At 42.7% G+C, this 21,192-nt stretch overlaps 1 protein-coding gene across 1 annotated transcript in view; it reads right to left on the reverse strand.

Moving 5' to 3' along the window:
* Positions 1 to 2,282: 2,282 nt before the first annotated feature.
* Positions 2,283 to 21,192, reverse strand: part of KCNQ1 (potassium voltage-gated channel subfamily Q member 1) — a 520,763-nt gene continuing 501,853 nt past the window's right edge. The window contains exon 17 of the mRNA XM_054972676.1: positions 2,283 to 5,039. Within this exon, the coding sequence (XP_054828651.1) occupies positions 4,842 to 5,039 (198 nt within the window). The 3' untranslated portion in view covers positions 2,283 to 4,841. The remainder of the gene's footprint in view (positions 5,040 to 21,192) is intronic.

Genomic DNA, 21,192 nt, shown 5'->3' on the forward strand with positions numbered 1-21,192 from the left:
AATTGTAGGTGAAGAGCAAGATCCACGTCCAATGGCACCTTAGACCAACTAGGTTTCCAAGATATGAGCTTTGGAGAATCAAAGTGCCCTTAATCAGATATGAGGAGTGGAAGAAAGAAGGAGTCTTTATAATCCACTAAGGGAGTGGGAGGGGCATTGTAAATCAGAGTCTCTCTACACAAGACATCTTACTTGGAGATGCTCAAGTGACTTACTTTCTGTGTGGTCTTATATTCAAATGTACTCTTTCTCTAGTGGAGCATGTTTATCCACAGTGGGAGAACAAGTGTAAGATTTTTCACTTGATCCTACTTATGTAAGATGTCTTGTGAAGAGAGACTCTTAGAGTGTCAAGAAGCTAGTTATAATACACGTAATTAGCTTGATAGAGCAAGGATGCAAAGTGCAGAAAATTAGCATCTACAATGCAAGAAAAATCCTATGTTCTGATTTAATCCTGAGGGATCCATTGTTCCAAATTTGCAAATAAACTCAATTTCAGTAATCTTGCATTGTAATTTCTCATTGAAATGTCTCTGCTTGAGAATGTCCCAGAAGACTGAAATATTCTCCCACTGGTGTTTGAATGTTGGGATTTTTTAGTATCAGATTTATGTCCACTCAGGGCTTTTTTTCTGGAGAAAAAGGTGGTGGAACTCAGTTGCCAGCACCTGGGGCAACTCCTGGGGAAGCAAAAGGGGTGCTTTAAATTTCATCTGGAATTCCCCCCTCCCAGTCCGGAAACACTTTAAACCCTGTCTTCAGCTGTCAGGCGAGGACTATCGGCAGGGCAGGAAGTTTGTCAGTGTGCTCCAAATCTTTACAGAGCACACTGAAGGGGCTTAATAAACTATTAGTCCTCCAGGGGAACTGATCTCTGTCTGGAGATCGGTGGTGGTGGGTGGGGCAACTGGACATATGATTATCTTCAAGAGGTGCCAGAACGCCATTCCATTGCATTCTGGCTGAAAAAAAGCCCTGTTTCCACTCTTCATTTCTGACAAAGGGAGCTTTTCTCTCAAAAGCTCATACCTTGGAAATCTAGTTGGTCTTTAAGGACTTCATAATTATTTTAATTCTGTTCCAGTTTATTGTAGAAAAGAATTGCCTCAATAACACTACAATTTCTAGTGTGGAAGTCCAGCATTTTCAGGACTTGGTGTTAGAAAATATCCAGTTAACAGTTACATATGCTGGAGCTTTGCTTGTTATAAACTGTACAAGGTTAAATGTTGCTCAGGATATCTCTCCACTGGATTTAGAATTTTCCCTTGATAACTATCCTTAAGGCCATTTAACTTATTGTACTTTCTCCTGGCAGCTGAAGCCAGGAAATGAACAGACCCAGGTCTCCTGCTTGTTGTTACAGTAAAACAGGGCTGGTGGGGAAAGGCCAATGGACCAAGATATGCAAAATTTTAAGTACTTCCCTTTATCTTTTTCATTAAGCTGGGTATTCTAGTCTAATGGCTTCATAGTCCATTGTGCACCATTTACTCTAGAAACAAATGCTGAACATGCATGCTTGCCAAGATAACATAAGATGATCACTGCCAGAGTTGGAAGGGCCTAGCAGGGATGCTTTGTACAGTTGCACACCCAGTGTCAGCCACCAACCTTTGTTTTCAAAGAGAAGAGGGGCTGGGAGGGAGAAGAAAGAAGAGGTACTTCCACTTGCCATCTCATCTGCCAAGGACATCCCTTTTCTGAGATCTCCTTTTCTGAGATGCAGCTCCCTTGGATGGATCAAGACCCCACAATAAATTATATACATTTACCTTTAAGACTAACCAACTTTATTGAGGCATAAGCTTTCAAGAACCACAGCTCTCTTTGTCAGATGCATGACAAAGAGAGCTGTGGTTCTTAAAAGCTTATGCCTCAATAAAGTTGGTTAGTCTTAAAGATGCTACTGGACTTTTTACTATTTTGCAACTACAGACTAACACAGCTAACTCCTCTGGATCTATATATGTTTAAGTGCTATACTAGGGCCAATCATGTTTTGCAAAGACAATAAAATAAACAAAACTAAAAATGAAAAATTGGGGTCAGGAAAAATTAAGTTCGTCATCAGAAAGAGCCAAAATCTGCAATGATGCTCATTAAGCAGAATTAATGGTTCGTAATATGGGAATTTAGATATCTGTACAATTCAGTGCCCATTCATACAACTTCTAGGGCTTACAGTAAACTGGATTGAGAACAACTTTCCTTCTCTATTTCACCTTGTTTTCTGCATATACATTAATACACATTTTCTGCATATACATTAATTTCTGCATATACGTGAGTAATGTGCATGCAGCAGCTGAATGCACAGCTGAAATTGTGTACGACTACCACTGAAAAGCATTCTGTTTGAGCTGATGTGAAGCACCAGAGAAAGCCTATCTCGAAAGGCTAATTCAGACAATGTGAGCCACTACCTTATGTAGTAGTACACAAGTGATGACCATGTATGTGTGAATAGGCACAGCAGCAGTTTATTAGTGGACTATTCAACTGAAACCTTTAATTCCTGTAGAACTGAGTGCCACTTCATACAACATTTAGGTCTTGCTTCAAATTGTGTTGAAAATCTCTTTCTTTTGTCAGTTTTCTTTGATTGCTGCATACACACTGATTGATTACTCAGCACTTGATGATGAATGAGAGGCCTGATGTCATGATGCAGTGGCAGCGGCATGGGGGGGGGCTGTTACTTCTGAACCATTCAGATGCATGGTTGCAAAAGGGACAGCAGCACCTGACATGGGCCACTGACACCATACATTCATTTCGCCAAGGAATGCAGGACATTATATACAGAGAGGTCCATTTTCCCTCACAACATAGGCTAACAGAGCCATTTTGGTGTGAGAGCCATTTTGGTGTAGTGGTTAAGAGCGCGGGACTCTAATCTGGAGAACCGGGTTTGATTCCCCACTCCTTCACTTGAAGCCAGCTGGGTCACCTTGGGTCAGTCACAGCTTCTAAGAGCTCTCTCAGCCCCACACACCTCACAGGGTGTTTGTTGTTATGGGGATAATAATGAAATACTTTGTAAACTGCTCTGAGTGGGTGTTAAATCGTCCTGAAGGGCGGTATATAAATCGAATGTTGTTGTTGTTGTTGTTGTTGTTACTAAGCTGAGACAAAATAACTGAGCTGCATGAACCAAGTGAGGATTTCAACCCAGATCTTCCCAATTCAAGAGACCATCATTGCTCATGCCAAGGAGTGTTCACCACTCAGGAGCCATGTATCTACCAGCACTGAAGTATCAAACCCTATGCCCCCCCACTGTCATATTGTGACACCCATTCATAAGGGGACACCCATGCACTACTTTCATTCAGTAGCAATAAGCAGGGGGAATGGGTCCTCTGTCAGCAATCTGTTGCATCAACAACTACTGCATGGGCAGATCATACATTTCCAAACTATCTTCCTAGAGTGGGCAGAAACTTGCTTTAAAAAATGAACAAGAAATGAGATTCTGAAGCAGGCAAATTCCAAAATCTGCTCTCCATGGGATGTATGAGAGTACACAAACACCCTTGTTATAATCCTGCATGCAGAATATTTTCCTGAATAATAGCTAACTTTTATATTAGCAGAGCAGAACTTGCAGAAGCATGAGTGACTCCTGCTACCAATTCTGGCCTCATGTACAGAACAACTTTGAGTGCTATAGAGAAGTGCTGTTACTTATAAAGTCAGATAAGATCCAAAGGGCTGAAGTGCTTCTTCATAACTTCCCTTTCAGACATTATAAAGGAGTGTGCCAGCCAAATGTGGAGGTGACCAAGCAGTTGGCTATGGGGCACTGCAATGTCCAATGCTACTGCAACTGCTCCCCATAACACCACTTGCAGGGTCAAGACCTTGACCCACAAGATCCAGTCATTCTAGATCTGTGCTTATTACAGTACATTAAGAAACAAACTAAACCTACAAACAGTATAAAAAGCAATGAACTTTCAAAGCTCCTTCAGGACAAGTATGCTCAGATGGTTGCCATAAATACTATATATACATTCTTTGGCAGTAGTATGGTTTTTAAAAAATGAATTACCCTTTATCTTTGCAATATTTAATTGCTTCTATTAAATCATTACATCTTGCAAAAATTTATATTGTTTTTCATTTTAATTCTAAAGCACTAATTCTTCTCTGAAGAAAAACAGAATAAAAAAAAACAGCATTATCTTAGATTTATGTAACAGGCTAAAAAAGAAACAGGAAAAGAAATCAATCAAATGTGTGCTTTTACCATTTTCTAGAATGGCAGTGGTAAGTTTATATAATACAGTCAACATACATTATTTTCCTTTAGAATCTTATTAGTAAAACTATATTACTATCAGCAGAATCATAAACAGAAAGAACACATTACCGTCTCTGTTCAAGTATTGCTATTATTAAAGAACCACAGGATGCAATCCGCCAAGCATAGCTGCTGCAGAGTTATCAAACCACTTCAGAGGCTTGGTGCAAGACTTCCACAACTTCGCTGGCAGCAGCAATACCGGGTAGACTGCCTGTTTTATTATTATTGCTTATTGTTTTTGGTCTTTCAGTGTAACGACAGATTGCACTACTATGATTAATTCACACCAGAATAAAAAATAGAACTAACACATGTACCACATTAAAAACGACACAGTGCAGGCTTTAAGGTTTCATGGTTGTCTGAATGATTGTCTTTGGAAGAATACATTTGAGGTTAGTAACATTGATTTAGCAGACAAGTTTAATTATTTTATGGCTAATTATGAGTTTTGATTTGTCCCTTTCCTACCTCATCAAGATTCACAATGTTCAGTGTCATTTAAAAAGAAGAAAACTCTGCTGCATCAAGATACGTCATCTTGGATGCTCCGTGGAACCGTCAGTTGCTCATAGGTAGGGAGAGTGTTGCTGGAGAGAAAGAGGTTAGGATTAATGTCATTCCTTTGAGATGATCTGTTGCTGCCTTGGTTTCCTCCCTGGCTGGAAACCAGATGGTGCAGCAGGTCAGTGATGAGGTTCAGCTTCTGGTCCATTTGGACAACCTATAAAGACAAATAAAATGGTCACTCAGTGTCATAATCTGAGACAGCTATTTAAGCCATATATTTAAAAAATGGGTTTTCAATAGTTAGTATGGAGTGGACACATCTCATATGTGGGTTGACACTTCTTAGGTTTCCATGTGGAAAGCTCATCCACCTTGTCTTTCCACAGATCTATTAAATGTAAAACAAATTTTGCCAATTGCTAAAATACACTCCTGCTCAGTGTTGGCAATGGCTACTAAATGCCTGCCTGGATCAACAAGCTGTGTCCCTGCTAGAAAATACTCATCTGAACTCGAGGGACCTGCATTTCAAAGAAATTCCAAGTAGCTTTGTTTACACAATTTTATTAAGGGAGGGGGATGCCGCATTTACCTACCACACCATAACAGCTCATTTGCATATACATTTGAAGAGAGCCCACTTCACTTTCTTTTTCAACATCAAATGGCATCACCAAAAAGATGGCAGTGCTGTGTTGTGTAGCATGAAAGTGTCCATGTGGCCTGTGACCTGTGTTGGGGAGTGGATGTCCCAGCCACAATCCACCACTCACACATCAGCCACCACAGCACAAGAGAAGGTTGTACACAGCTGTCTCATGCCCGCAGGACTTGTATGCACCATTGCAAGAGACAAAAAGGAGGGGAGGACACACTTATGTTCAAACAGGCCTGAATCCCCTTTGGCTCATGTACACATTATTGTTGCTACATTTAAGAACAGAAATATTGTCCGAAAAGAGCAGCACCAGATAGAGCACATACTCATATGATTATTTCATTACAAAGAAAATATGATGAAAGTTTTTATTGGCCTGCTTAGAAATCTCCAGCTGCTCTCACCTCTCAGAGGCTAAGGAAGGCAACATGACATGATTGTACTGTTCATAGGATGAAGTTGGAACATAAGCATAGAAGTTAAAGGGGGGGAGGGAATAACATGACTTGTAGTGAACTGAAAATGTTATTATTTATGACACTTTAAACAGTATTATTTATGAAGCTTTTAAAAATACTTTAATTAATGGACTTTAGAATATGTGATGTACAATGGGCAGATTTATGCATTATACCAGATCTATTAGTCTGCCTCATTCTGATGGTGAGTGTATTGTTTTAGAACATGGAGTTACATGCCTGGCATAAACAGTTTCAATACCAGAGTAAAAACTGGCATGAGAAGAAAACGGACCTTTCCAGGAATTATATACAACATCAAAACAAATGCTCGTAGTTGGGAAACAGAATTCAGTACTGATGAAACAATTTCTCCTGAGAAGATGTGATTTTTCACAATTCCAGCAAAAAAGTATTTGTAGTCCCAAAGGAATTAAATAGCAGCACGGAGAGTATGTATACCCTTCCTTCCTTTGTTCTTAAGGGATAAAAGGCCATGGGAGAATTATCTGTACCAGGATTTACTTGGCATGATTATTTTACTCTTCTATTTCAGATGTGCTGGCTGGCACTTTAGTGAGGGGCAGAGAGGCTAACATCCCTGCTAATTCCTTGTCCAATCAATAGGAAAGGAAACCTTTTATCTCAAAATGGGTACAGTAGAGAAAACAGTGCGAGAGCATCTAATGCTCATGTGCCCTGATGTGGCCGAATTCTAGTGACAGGAGAAATCAAAAATGGCAAGGATATACCACAATCAGATGTAAAAACTGTTGCATGTTTGACAAACTGCAAAAGCTGAAGAATGACAATGGAAATAATTGCCCAAGATTTGCTTTAAATCATAAGAACAATAGGTGGCGCAGAGGCTCAGTGTTCTCCCCTCCCTATCACAAGCACCTCCATTGCTTTTTCCTGCATGAACAAGCCAAGACCATCAGATCCCACCATCCCTAGCCTAAGCAGCAACAGAGGTTTCAGCAGAACCCTCCCCTTTATTATGCATCTCTTGAACCCCCTAACCCATGGGTGAACAGCAACACAGGACTTGCCAGAATAGCAGCAGAGGTATACCAAGGAAGCCCTCTGCCAAAGCCTCAGTTGCTATTCTCATGGGTAAGGGGGAGGCTGAAAGGACACTTTGGCTCCATCCATATGGTAAGGACTCTCTCCTGTGCATTCACTGCTCATGTTGTTCATATTGGCAATAGAGCACCCACACAGAAGTTTTCTTTTCTGGGCACCTTCTTTCATCAGCTACCATTTTCCTTATATTTTTCTCCTACTGTGCTACCAGAGATCTTTCTGAGGGCTTTTAAAAAAATCAGTACTTGCTACATCATTGAAGCAATTGTTGATTTTTTAAACAAAGCTGTCAAAATGAATGTGTTGTTGGCAGGACTTTCAATAGCATGCTAACATGTTTGGGCTACATCTTTCCAGATTTAAGAGTATATTGAAGACACTGAAATCCCTGAAAGTCGACAATGAACAGAGAATGTCATGTGAATGCTCCCCAAAACTGCACTCCAGTTTGGAAACAAGGTGGAGAAATATGTCTGTGTGGAAGTAACACTCCTGTCTTTCTGTGTACAAGAAGAAATTCATGAGAGCAGCCAGTGTTTCTGGGTCTCTAATCCTTGCCCAGGTGAAAATATGCCCATTAAAAATTAGTTACAATTGAAGAGCCTCAATCTTTTAGGACTTAGTCTACAAGTAAGCACCTCAGCCCTTCCCCTCAAAAAACGTAAGAGGCACTGAAGCTATTAGAAATCCAGCTTGAGTGGAATCGACCTATACATGTCTGGTTATCGTCCAAGTACCATTCAGGACAGTAAAAGATAGTAAGTTTGAGTAGAATGTCAACAAACCTGGAGAATTTCAAATACGGCTGAAATATTTTTCAACCAAAAGAGAAATACTGTTTTTGTCAAACGATTTGGACACTTACTGGGGAAACAGATACAGAGAGCACAAAAATACAAGGTGTTGGAAGATGAATTGCAGTCCCCCCCCCCCCCGCCTCAACGCAAAAGGAAGGCTGCTATCCCTAAACCACTCACTCTAGAGTAAGTGGGGAGAGGATTGTGACCAAAATATCCTAGACGGTGTAATATGAAATGCTAGTGAAACTGAACAGAAATTATTATTTGCATGGTAAAAATGATTATTTATACTTTTCACATAGGGAAAAATTATAAGATCTATTTAAGAAGCACAATATCAGACTTGGAAAGAGGTGTAACTATGAACTGCTGAGTGTACTTTGGGATATACCAGGAGGTCACGCATTTGTAAGGCACACTGTACATTTCTTTGCCTGGGAGAAGCAATCTTTTACTGGGCCCTTTTGATGGCACCCAAGCAGCCATGGTGACCTCCACCCACAGTTACCCTCCAACATATATGTTGGATTCCTCTTGAATCATTAGATCTTAACCAGACCTTTCAACTTGATTACAGGAAATTCTCTTTTGGTGAGATGGCCTATTCAAGGGACTCTGCTACAAAGTGATTGCCCACACATTAAACTGTCACAGGAAAAAGTACTATGTGAACAGGCCCCTAGTTTTTCCTAATTTGACTCATACAGTGAGGTCAAAACTACATGCTACATGCAGATACATGAATTTTTTTTGTCATTTAATTTGTAAAAGCTGAAAGGAGCCCTCTGAGGCAGCCAGTATCCTTGGAAGAATGGCATGGAAGGGCCTGCTTGACATTTTTCCTTCTGGCCATTTTTTTTTTTGCAGAAAATTGCCATACTAATCTGTTTTCCACGAAGGCATTTGTATTTCCCCTCCCTGCATAAGGAAAAAGCTCCTCCCTGTGAAAATTTTTTGGCAAAGAGTGGTCAGAAGGGAAAGGGATGAACAGCTCCACCCCAAACATACTGATGTTCCTCCAATGAAACTTGCATTCTGCCTCAGAGGCTGACTTCATTTTTTTTTTTAAAAAAAAGAAGAAACGGGCAAAAAAAAGGTGCATGTAGTTGTATGTAATGGTACCCTGTTCACAAGTTACAATGAACACATGTACAATCTGTGTACAGCGTACTCAGGATTTTAAAAAAATATGTGCATGGGGTAATTCTTGTGTTACATTCAACACATGTACAGCCGAACATGTGATATAAACCCCACATTTATCCAGGTTCCGGCACCTGGTTTGAACTGCAATGTGAATGTGTGCTGGCTCTCCAATCATATATATGCACATACATGTAGGAAGTTAAGTGTATTCACTTCAACATATGAACAAGGCTAAAAAGTTTGGGGAAAATTAGAGTCCTGCAGCATTTTTAAAGTTAACAAATGTACTGTGGTGTTCGCTTTGGTAGGTAAGAGACTAATGTGTTTTTCGCATGGTCACTTTATAGCATTTCAGAATTTATTCTGCTTCCCATGTTCTCCTGAGTTTTGTACCTGCAAGGGAGTCATAGGAAGCAGAAACAGTTTTTGTCGTCTTTCCCCCATTTTCCCCCCTGTACACTTTCCACAATTTTTTTAAAGCTGTTGTTCAGTCTCTGCTGGCGCATGTTCTGTCCATGAAGAATCAAAAACTCCTGTTCTGCTTCTCTCCCCCCCCCCCCACCTCCTTTCGTTGGGAGCTGATTGATCTGCTGGTAACCACTCCCACCCTCCTCAGCTCTCTGAACTATTTTTCCACCATTTTTATCAGTAAAGCGAGGTAAGGGTCATGAAGCTGCTTTTCCATTTACTTCCTTCCTCCCTGGTATGCACACATCTAATTTGTTTTTGTTTTTTCAAAGACAGGAATGAGTAGTAAGGTTACTGTTCATTCCTCCTGGCTTTAAAAGGAAAGGATTAAATGGCTGCTTTTCCCTCCCTCCCAGCACATTTCCGATCCGATCCAAGCCACACAGTCGCGTCCGACCCTTGGCTACTCCGTAGATCGTCCCCCTCCAGGCCTTTCTGTCCTATAACGCGTCGAGAGAGATCCGCAGAGTCTCGCAGTGAAGTTTTTACAGGGTAGTTCACCATTGCTTTCCCCAGCCCAACACACTTAGCCATACAACAGCCATGAATGGTAAGTCATACGTTGCCACCCCCTTAGCACTTTGAGCTGGTGTGGGATAAGGGGGCCCAGCACATTTCAGGTTTCTGCTAATATCAAAGAGGAAAAAAACTAGTGTTTTGTACTGCCATTTGTGAACAAAGCTTCAGGGAAACTGCCAGGAGGGAATGAAGCAGCAGCATTTTAACCCTTTCCTGGCTTGGCTTTAAAAAAATAAATGAGAGTGGAACAAGCACGAAAAGTACATTTTCCCCCAGAACTCCACCACCAATTGCCTCTCCAGTGGGCATGGGACAGCCCAATCAGCAAATATGGGGAGGAGGAGTTCCAACATTGCAATGTTACCATGCACACAATTTTTTTTTTAAATTGTCAGCTCCAGCCCCCAGAATATGCAGCTCCAAACAAACACGTCTCAACTCGTCAGCAGGCACCAAATTACCTTGAAGTCATGCAGTGCAGAATGATGGGACCCCAAGCTGTTTCAGCACTGATCAGCATGTATGCTCAGCATTGCTGGCTTAAAGTGGGCTGTGCATAATGGGCCTAACTTTGGCAGATTTACCAAGTCCTGCTAAAGCTCATGCCATCATAAATTTGTTTACCTTTAAAACAAATTCTCAGAAGGGTAGCTGTGTTAGTCTTCTGCTGCCAAAATAGGGTCTTGTGGAACCTTGAAGACTAATGTATTTATATTGGCATTGGGTTTTTAGAGCTTATTTTTTCTTCTGACAAAGTGGTCTGTGGCTCACAAAAGCTTATGCAGCAATAAATGTGTTAGTCTTTAAGCTGCCACAGGACTCTTTAGTTATTTTTCACACCTTTTTGTAGATTTTTCTTAAGCAACAACTCTTCCTGATCTAATATGTTGTCTGAATCTACAGATAATCAATTCATTAGATTTCTCCACAATGTTGCACATTAAACAGAAGTGTGGAGACCCGCACAATATATCAAGTAGACAAGGGCACAAACCACAAAAAAACATGGGGTTCATGGTTCATGGCATTTTCACGAACCAGGAACCACGAACCCCCATGAACTGGGGCAAGTTCACTGCCCCAGTTCGTGCCCCTTTCCTGCTGCTTGCAAGTGGCAGGGCCGAAAGCCCTGGTTCGTGGGTTTTTTTGGTTCATCATATTCAGGTTCGTGCCCATCTCTAATATCAAGTACAGAACAGTGTTAATCTGTTGTAGCAAAAAGTACAGAAAGTGAATCAGTGCCATATTTCTCAAAGTAGGGTTAAATGATACTTAGTGTACCTTACGTTTCTCTATGAATCAAACTTTCAAACACATTTACTTGATTAGAAAATTAGCTCCAATGCCAAAAAGTATAATAAAAGCAAGGCAGGCAGGAAAAAAGTGCTGACTCCACTGTAATGTCAGCTCTTCTGGACAGCTTTGAGCCTTTTAGTAAAAACAGCAAACTTGACTAATAAAATATAAAAATAATTCAAAGTGATTTGTTTCTTTCATGTAAAATGTTCAAGAGTGATTTTTGAAAGATGTATGTTTCATGAGAAGGGGGCCTGTAACATGTACACAACCAGGTTTTTGAGAGCTACAACTTTCATCATTTTCTTTTTGGCTGTTCAGTGATATTTCAGTGTTTTAATCCAAAATGATTCAACACTGAAAAGAGTGCCCTGCTTACCATATCAAGCGATCCCATTGCCTCCAATAAATCCAGTTCTGTCTGTTGATTCAGGTATGCTGTGAATAGCACACACCTCCTTTTATATTTTATGACACATGAAAGGCAAACATTCAAATGCTACAGAATCCAGTAGCCCTTTCACCCCTAATCCAATATTAAATTGCAGCTGAGTGGTCTGAAGTGCATTACTTCTAATAATGAACTTGATGGCCTTGTGCCATGTACGCTAAAAATAGGAGATCCTCTCACCTCACATGTACTGAGTATGCTCATTGATACCAGGATCCACAGTGTGCTGAGGGTGTAAGGGCAACAGTTTCCTATTTTTAAAAAGAGAAATTAGAAGGAGAAAGAGAAATAGACCTGGTCAAGCCCCTAACAGTTACAGTGTCCTAGAGAGGGATGTGCATTGACTCCCAAGTCTCCCCACTCCAGTATAAACAATTCAGGATACTTTACAGATTACGATCACTTTGAAGTCAAAAGAAGCAAGGAAGGAATTAATTAGGGCAGTGTTTCCTACCCTGTGGGTCAGGAACCAAAAGTAGGTTGCAAAGCCTCTGAAAGTGGGTTGCAGGCCAGCCATCCCAAATGGTGACTTCTAGGGATGTGCACTTTGGGTCTGGGATTCAAGTTTTTGATCCGAATTGGGCCTGATCTGGAAAGATTTGGCATTTCTGGACCTGCAGGAAAGTGCTTCCTGCAAGTTCCTGCCTTTTTTTCACCCGATGGGAGGGGTGAGTGAGTGAGTGAATGAGAGAGAGGCAGAAAGGGAAGAAGGGAGGGGGATCAGGGAAGAGAGAGGCAACTCAGAGAGTGTTCAATCCCTGCAGCAGCTCTCCTTCCCTGGGGGTTCTCTCTGGAAGGAGAGTGCCTTTTTGGAAATGCTGCAGGGGTTTAAATTGGAGACTTGCCTTTTAGCCAGCCTCCATTTTGTCCTGACCTGGAGACATGAGGCTGGTGCCTGCTTCCTGCTAGCTTGTCTCTGTCTGGGCTGTGACTTGGCTTGGAACTTGCTGCTGGACCTGCAGTGCTGACTTCTGGATTGGCACCTGGAGACTGGTAGGAGGGTCAGAACAAAGCTACAAATGACTTTCTTCACGTGGAGAACACAAGATTTTTTTCGCAAGGTTACCAGGGCTTTGTTTGGGGGCGGGCAGCTATTACTTTCTCCCAGGGCGTGCGGCGGTCTGCCTGCTCCCAGGGAGCTGCTCTGGAAGCGGCAGCATCAGTGAAACTTCAGCCGCAGCGACAGCGGAAGAATCTGCAGCAGATCCTTCCACTGTCACTGCGGCTGAAGCTTCACCGATGCGGCCACTTTCTCCAGAGCAGCTCCCTGGGAGCAGGCAGCCAGCTGTTGACCAAACTGCATGTGGTCTTGAACTTTTGTCTCGCTGGCAAGGACTGTTTCCCGTGATCAAGTGTGACTACGAAACAGAAACGTAACCGGAATTCTGTCGGGACACCATCAGGGATACCACAGATTCATGCATGGATTTTTCCATTTGACACTCTGGACTTTGAAAAGGTTTATCATTTGGCTCAGGCCATCAGCATATAAGTTGTAGCTCCAGCAGATTGTAAGGAGCACATTACATATTTCTTGTCTTGAAAGCTTCAGTTCCCAGTGGGGAGCCGTGTATTATTTATATAATTTCTGCTTGTAAGCTCCAGTTCTCTGTAAGGAGCTACATACACAGCATACAGATTGTGAAGGTCTTAACAAACTGTTGTTGAATTGCTTGAAGTATGGTTAAAAACACTTCATAGTTTGTTATACAGGGACGTTGTCTTTGTTTGTTACCTTACCCGTATCAGCCCTTTGTTGTTTTGCTGGGAGAAAGTAGCAGCTGCCCGCCCCCAAATGAAGCCCTCTTGTGGCTCTTCTGGCAGCGATTCTCAGAGAGGGGAAGGACCACTCGAACTGCACTGCCCAGGTAACCTTGTGAGAAAAATCTCGTGTTCTCCACGTGAAGAAAGTCACTTGTAGATTCGGTTTCGTTTTCCCGGCCATGTCGGACGCTCCTCTCTGCAGGTCCGGGAGGAAACGTCTGAGCAGCCTGACCGGTTGGTTGACCCGCGAGGGTTAACCCCCAGGACTCCCAGTGAGGGAGACGGGGTCCGGAGCGCAGTGGGAAGAACCCCCTGAAAGCAATGCAGGGGGTAAATTGCCCGTTTGCTCCAACGGAGGCCGGCAGACTTGTGCAGCACTTCGCGTGCTGCCGGGCCATGGAGAACGGCAATAAGCAGATTTAAGGTGAAAACCTGTAAGTAAGCGAATCCCTTCTGATTTCTAAGCGTATGCGAAGGATTGGTGGGAGTTGAAGCTAAGAAGGCGCGGATTTCTTCCCCTTCACGGAGTTTCGGAACTTAGTTGGTGCCCCCCCCCTAAGATGGCGACGAGAAAGCAGAGCCCAGCAATGAGTAAATCGGTGATGGCGACGTTACAGGGGAAGGGGGAAACTTTGGAAGAGATGGTGAGACGAGCAGTCTTTGATGCTGTGCAGCCCTTTGTAGCGAAACTGAATGAAATGGGGCAAAAGGTTGATTCAGTGGAAAGCGAAGTGAAAACCATTAAAGAAACAGCGACCGGAGCAGAGCAGTCTGCACACGAGAACACAGTACTCATGAAAGCAACAAGTAAGGAAGTGAAGCTTTTGGAGAATCAAATAATAGGATTGCAAGTGGACCGTGCCCAAACGGTACTGCGTCTTCAGAATGTAAAAGAGGAGCAAAGTGAAAATTTGAAAGATCTGGTGTCTGGACTTTTGGCGCCATTCGCAAAGGCAACTAAAGAAGAGTTAAAAAGCAATATTTTGGAAGTCCGGCGGACATCTTCAAAGTATGTAATGAAGCGTCAGCTGCCTCGCGAGATTATTATTGACTTTTCATCTAAGAAGACTCGGGACACCATCTTATATAATTCGTATAATGTGGACTTGGATTATTTGGGCAACAAAGTTAAAATATTGAAGGATGTTCCATTTTTGGCTCGTAAAAGAAGATTTAAGTATAAAGGACTTGCGGCTTTCTTGAGGAAATGTGATGTAAAATATAAATGGTTGTTTCCAGAAGGCGTCTGGTTTAGATATAAGGATCAAATCTACAAGATTACATCGGAAGCGCAGCTGACAGACTTTTTGCTCAACCATCAGGAGTTCCAGCAGGAAGAAAGTTCAAAGTCTGAAGGGGAAAGTGGGGGGGAGGAGAGAGCGGGCGCAGCTGCTCCAGCTGCGCAGAGAGAACTGAGACCGAGACGCAGGGGGTGGGTGGGAGAAAACCTGATCCTGAATATAGTCTGTATTGTATAAGATCTACCAATCTGATAGCATATTAGAAAGTTAACTTTTAAGAAAAATTGCAGCATGAAGGGAATACAAGACATGTAGTGTAGCGTTTGTTGTTTATATGTTGCTCTTCCCCTTTCCCCAGTCCCCCCTTCCCTTTTTTTTTCTCTCCCCCTTATACTTTTGTAGTCTTTTGTAGTTTTTTATGTTAGATATTAAAAATAAAAATTTTTTCCAAAAAAATAGAAAGTCACTTGTAGTCACACTCTCAGTTTCTTTCTCTTCGGGGGAAGGTGGATAGGGGCACCTTCTTTGGGAGGCCATAACATGCCCCTCTGAAGTTCAATCTCTCTGAAACTTGTACAGTTTTGAGAGAATAGGTTGAAGTAGATCCCTTGCAAAATTAGTGCATTTAGCTTGCAAAATGGCACCCCCAGCCACCTAGAAAGCCCCTCTAGTTTTCCCCATAGGGAATAATGGAGATTGGAGGTGGATGGGGCACCTTCTTTGGGGGGGGGACACAACATGGCCCCCTGAAGTCCAATCTTTCTGAAACTTGGGTGGTCATGAGTGGAGAATTATGAAGTCCTCAGCAACTTTGGTAGTATTAGGTAAGAAAATCCACACACACCCCATGCCCAGGATAGCTGGGAATGGTGTTTCCCATTGGAAACAATGACTGAATTTTACCTAATAATCCCAAAGCAGTTTAAATACCCAAAGCTGAAGCAGCAAGCTGCTTCGGGATTCAGGTTTTCCCAAAGTTTTTCCCCGCTTCAGTAAACCCGAAGCGGAAAACCCAAATCTTTTTTCAGTGCACACTCCTTGTGGCTCCTGCCCTTTGCACCCATCTCTTTACCTCCTCTTCTTCTTTTTAGCTTCTCACATTCTTGCCTTGCCCTCTCCCCCTTTGCAACAATAATGCAGGGGAGGGGGGAGCTGTATGGCAACTATTAACTTTACCATAGTGAGTGGAAGGAGTGTAAAAAAAAAGCTGGAGAGTGGGCGGGAGCTGTTCAGCGCATGGAAAAGTGAGAAGACAAGAAAGTTGTGTCTGGAGCATAAGCTTTGTCTTGGCGATGCTTCTTAGCAGCCCAACCTGTTTTCCAGCCCACTGCAGTGCTTCACTGCCCTCTACCTGATATGGAAGATGTACTGTAGTGAGCCCACCTCTTTGCCATCATCTGCCATCTTCCTGCATCTTCAACTTGGATCCCCCCCACAGCACCTTCTCAGTCTCTTGGACCAGCCCTGGATGAGTCACCATACAAAGTAAATCATCATACCAAAAAGGTTGGGAACCACTGAACTAGGGTACTGAGATGCCTGGGAGAGTATTATAAATAAACAAAAACCTGTATTGGGAGGGAGTTGCATGCATCATCTGAGCTTAATGAACTTCCTCCCAGAACTCTAGGCTGCAAAAATGGCAGAACTCCCAACAGCTAACTGTATTTGGGACTAGGTAATAAAGTTAGGGTCAGGGTAGGCATGTCATGAAGCTCATATTCTCCAAACCCAGCTTCACCTTGTAACTGTCCTATACAGCATGTGGAAGGCAAGATAAAAAAAATACCACTCTTCCTGAGCACCTCTTGCTCAGATTCAGAACTAATTGAGCAGTTTCTTGTTCTCCTAGCTCCATGCTTTGGGAGTCAGGGCAAATATACCATCATGCTAGACTTCCAAGATTCAGATCTAGTTGAGCAAGAAAATATTCATCTAACTTTGGAGCTCAAGAGGCTTGCACTACTGTACTACTGGGGAGCTATAATTGTTCATTCCCCACATGATTCCTCAGGGCCCTCAACTTGCTGCTTCTAATGTAAAGTGGACTTTGTGGTAAAGAAGTGGGATGGGACATGGCCTTATTTATACTACCTCCTTTCTCTCCTGTCCCCAGATGAACATAGCTGGATTCACTATTTTTACTAAGCATACAGTGCTGGTGCCAGATTTTGGTGGGCGCTTGGCAAGAACCATATGTGAGCTCCCTTCTCATTGCTGCTGCCTGTTGGCTTGCGCTAGGCTATGGCTGTGGCTCAGTGGCAGAGCAGTTGCTTTGCATGCAGAAGATCCCAGGTTTAATCCCTGACATTTCCAGCTGAAAGAATTAGGTAAGAGATGACATGAAAGACCTCCGCCTAAGAGCTTGAAGTCAGAGTAGGTAGTACTGACCTTGATAAGGCACATTCATTTGCCTTCTCCAGTTGTGTCGATGGGCTTAGAAGGGTGCATCTTTGCTTATGACTGCACTGTATGTCCCCAGTTTAAAGTACTTGAAGGTTCAGGTACACAAAAACAAAAACAAAAAACCCTATGGGGTTACTGGAGTAGGCCAAGGAAGTGTGCTAGTTCTGCGTCCCAGGCAGTGTGCTAAGAATTAAAATGAAGGTTATCCCATCATAAGCAATTGCTACGTAAAATTCTACCTAAATAAAGGAAAAATCCTTTGGGAAGAAACATGCTTGCTTCACCTCTATGTAGACATTTGTAAGACTCTCAAATTAGCAAGGAAGCTATTGCCTGTTTCTCTCATTAATGATTTCTTTCCTCCCAAAAAGAGTGTCTCTGCAGTAAGTGGCAGGATTTGTTTTATCTTGCCTTAGAGGACTTGCCTGGAGAGACACACCGAAAGCAGAGAAGAAAACTGAGAAGAAAAAATTAAACAAGAACCAGAGGAGAAAAGTGAAAATGCTGCGGATGTAACAAAACAGGTACATCATGATTCAGCACTTGGATGACCTAACTGACAGAGATGAGAAGCCCGACAATGGCCTTTTTCACACAGGCAATTTACTCCTTTCTTTTTGAGCAATCGCTCTTCAAGGATCAGATTTATTTTGGCCACCTACCTTTCCACAAACCACTTTTAATCCCACTTTGGGTGCCCTTCCCCCCCCCCCCCCGCCATCATAAAATAAAGAGAATTATGTGATGAGGTGTGGACATCATTGTTGGTGTCACTGTGCATCACTGGTGTCATCACATCACCACCACCCCTTTTAAAAAATGTTCGCATATGCCCAATTGTGTTATTACATTATGACAACCAGAAGCACCCAGCACTAAGGTGTTAGCAGTGGAGGGAAAAACAAAAAAGAAATGAAAACAAAAGGAAACACGACATGGTGTGTGTGTGCAGTGTTGGTACAGAGTAACCCCAAACACAGAACTTTTTATTAAAAAGCAATAATAGATAATCTTTGAAAACCTAAGAGATTCCTGTAACCACAACACAAAGTAGCCCTTTCATTATATTGTTATGATGTTAAGTTTGGTTAAAAAAAAATTCCCCCGACAGATGACAGCCATGCTCTGAGTAGACATTTTTATTTACAATTTATGATCCCTCCCCCACAGTACAAACCAGAGAGCCCTACTTGGGCTGATCCAGAGCTGGGAGGCAGACCCTGACACTGGTGAGGCAAAACAATACAATGCAATAACAACATTATGACATAACGTTACGTTTTCTTCAAAAAAAGACACACCTTGGGAAAAGAGGGGGATTAGAGGAAGGAAGAGGGGGAAAGGGGAGGGAGGAGCTGAGAGTAGGAGGGAGAGACCAATCAGAGAAAAGTGGCCTGCAGGGTGGGGAGAACAGCAGAACAAAGGGAAGAGGAGGAAAAAAAACAAAAGGAAAATTCTGCATGATTGAAAAAGCTGACTCAAAACCATATCGAGAAAAACATCAGGAAGTCAGCACAGAGAGAAAATTCGAAGAGGACACTTGAAAACACTGCACTGAAATCTGATGGTGGAATTAAGTGTGCAGAGTTCAGAAGATAACTCAAAGCAGTATGGGGCCTGAACCAACAAAAATTGCCTGTGCAGAAAAGGCCAGCAGATATTAGGGACTATTGATAAGCTATACTGATTGCAGTCTTAGAATCAAGGAGTCTTGGAGGGGGAAGAGGACAAATACTACCGTAGAGCACAGCCAGTAAACTAGGTGCTTATTAGACATGAGCATGAACGGAAACCCCGCCCCCCCCTATGGGGTTTGCGGTTCATGGGTTTTCACGAACCATGAACTTGCACAAATTGGTGCAAGTTCACGAACCAGTTCGTGGTTCGTGGGATTTAAATGCCCCTTTCCGGCTGCTTAGCAGCAGGGAAAGCGGCATGTAATCATTTAAAGGGCCCTTTCCTGCTGCTTGCAAGCAGCTGGTCCCTTTAAACTATCATTTGGCAGGTGGCAGGGGGGGATTCCCCCCTGCCAGCTGATAGTTTAAAGGGACCTGCCGCTTGCAAGCTTACCTTGTTGCTGGGGTGGTGGAGGCCGCGGCCCAGCCGCCCTGCGAGCCCGCGGCCTCCTCCTGCGAGGGGCGGGAAGGCCGTTTCGGCCTCCTCCGCTGCCCTGCGGGCCCACAGGGTGGTGAAGGAGGCCAAACCCAACCTTCCCGCCTCTCAAATGGCCACCACAGCAGCCATTTGAGGGGCATGAAGGCCATTTTTTACCTCCTCTGCCACTCTGCGGGCCCGTGCGCCAGCAGAAGAGGCAAAAAACGGCTTGCAAGCAGCAGGTCCCTTTAAACTATTAGCTGGCAGGTGGCAGTGGGGATCCCCCCTTACCACCTGCCAGCTGATAGTTTAAAGGGACCTGCCACTTGCAAGGGGCAGGAAAAGTTTAAATGGCCATTTCCCCAGGGAAATGGCCATTTAAACTGCTCTTTTAATACGAACCAAACAAACCAGTATGTGGAAGTTTGTGGAAACCAGCTTCCATGAACCACTGGTTTTCTCGAACCACGAACTGGCCTGGTTCGTGTATTTTTTTGGTTCTTATTTAGGTTTGTGCCCATCTCTAGTGCTTATTAACAGCTCCTGAAGAGCAGCTTTATTGTCTAGGCTTAACTTAAAGGCAGAACACTGTTCATATTATTTTCCAGTTCCCAGTAAAAGCAAAGACATCAGTATCTCCGTGATGTGGGATGGCCAATGAAAAACAGCTGAGCTAACCATGCCATACAGGCATAGAAATCCATATAAACATGCTAAAGGAGTTCCAGGTCTTCACCCCAAGTTGTCTGGCTCCAAAATTTTGAGGTAGCTTCTCTGACCCATGTTTCCTTTAGGATAACACATTTCAGCAGCCTTGAAAATTATGAAAGGCAGATGAGAAAGAAATACTAAAAATTATTCAGCTAGTAGGTAACAAAGATATTCTGAAACCTTGCTGTCCTCTCTTTCTGCATCCTGAGGCACACCTTGGTAGCACTGCAGCATTGTAGTAAATGCTCACAAGAGCATGGTACTTAAGGAAATCTCCCATTCAGAGACCCCTCAAGTAATTACAACTAGCAGTTGAGTCTTGTGGGAGATAAATCAAACATTACTGAAAACATATGGGAATTCTCAGACTAACACACTGTCCAACATCTATGATTTCTGGGTAGAACATTGATTCTAGATACTTCCAGTTTCATGGAAAAACAAAAAGCTAGAGATTATTTTTAATGCTTTCAACTGAAACATTTATACTTAGAAGATGAATTAAGTGTGTTCCAAAGACAGTAACATAAGAACAAGTGCCTCTTATTGTGCTCTTAGCAGTCAATATTTCATATGAGACAGATGACACCACAATGCATACATGTACATGTACATCCATCCATACGTACCCCTATTATATATCTATATTTCCTTATTGCATTCCCCAGATAGCTGGGAACATTTTAATATTCCATCAGTAAGCAGCGAGGATTATATGAGAAGTAATTACTTCAGATCTGCATGAATAGTGAGAAAGGATCCATTTGCAGATCCCATAGTTCAGAGATCATATGAACGTGTGCACTGCATCTGTTCTTGACAGTCCAGCTGTTGTAAACATTTACCCATCTGTGTGAATGATTGCGGCACCACTATGGACTGTGTAATATGCACAGCACCTTATCGCTGTCAGCACAGGGTGCATTGCCACCTTGTCTGGAACCCTCATAACAGAGACACTTAGGTTTAAAGAGATGTGGAAAAACTACAGAAGAGAATGCACATCAGTAAACTGCTAGTTTCCCCTGAATATATTGTGATGTTGACTCTGTATTTTCTATAGTCTTTAATGTGAGTGTGACTAGCAAATTCATGTATACATTGCTTGCAAAATAAGCCAGGTGTGTTGAATATCTACTTTTGAATATATGGAGAGAAATTGGGACTGCACTGTTGCCAAGACAATCAAGCCAGCTTGGTTTCAGCTTGGGAATGCAGGTAATGGGATCGTATCTTTCTCTCTGTACCTGCAGTGCCTCTGGCTAAAAG

This window comes from Eublepharis macularius, chromosome 2, assembly GCF_028583425.1.
Source record: "Eublepharis macularius isolate TG4126 chromosome 2, MPM_Emac_v1.0, whole genome shotgun sequence".
Taxonomy (NCBI): Eukaryota; Metazoa; Chordata; class Lepidosauria; order Squamata; family Eublepharidae; genus Eublepharis; species Eublepharis macularius.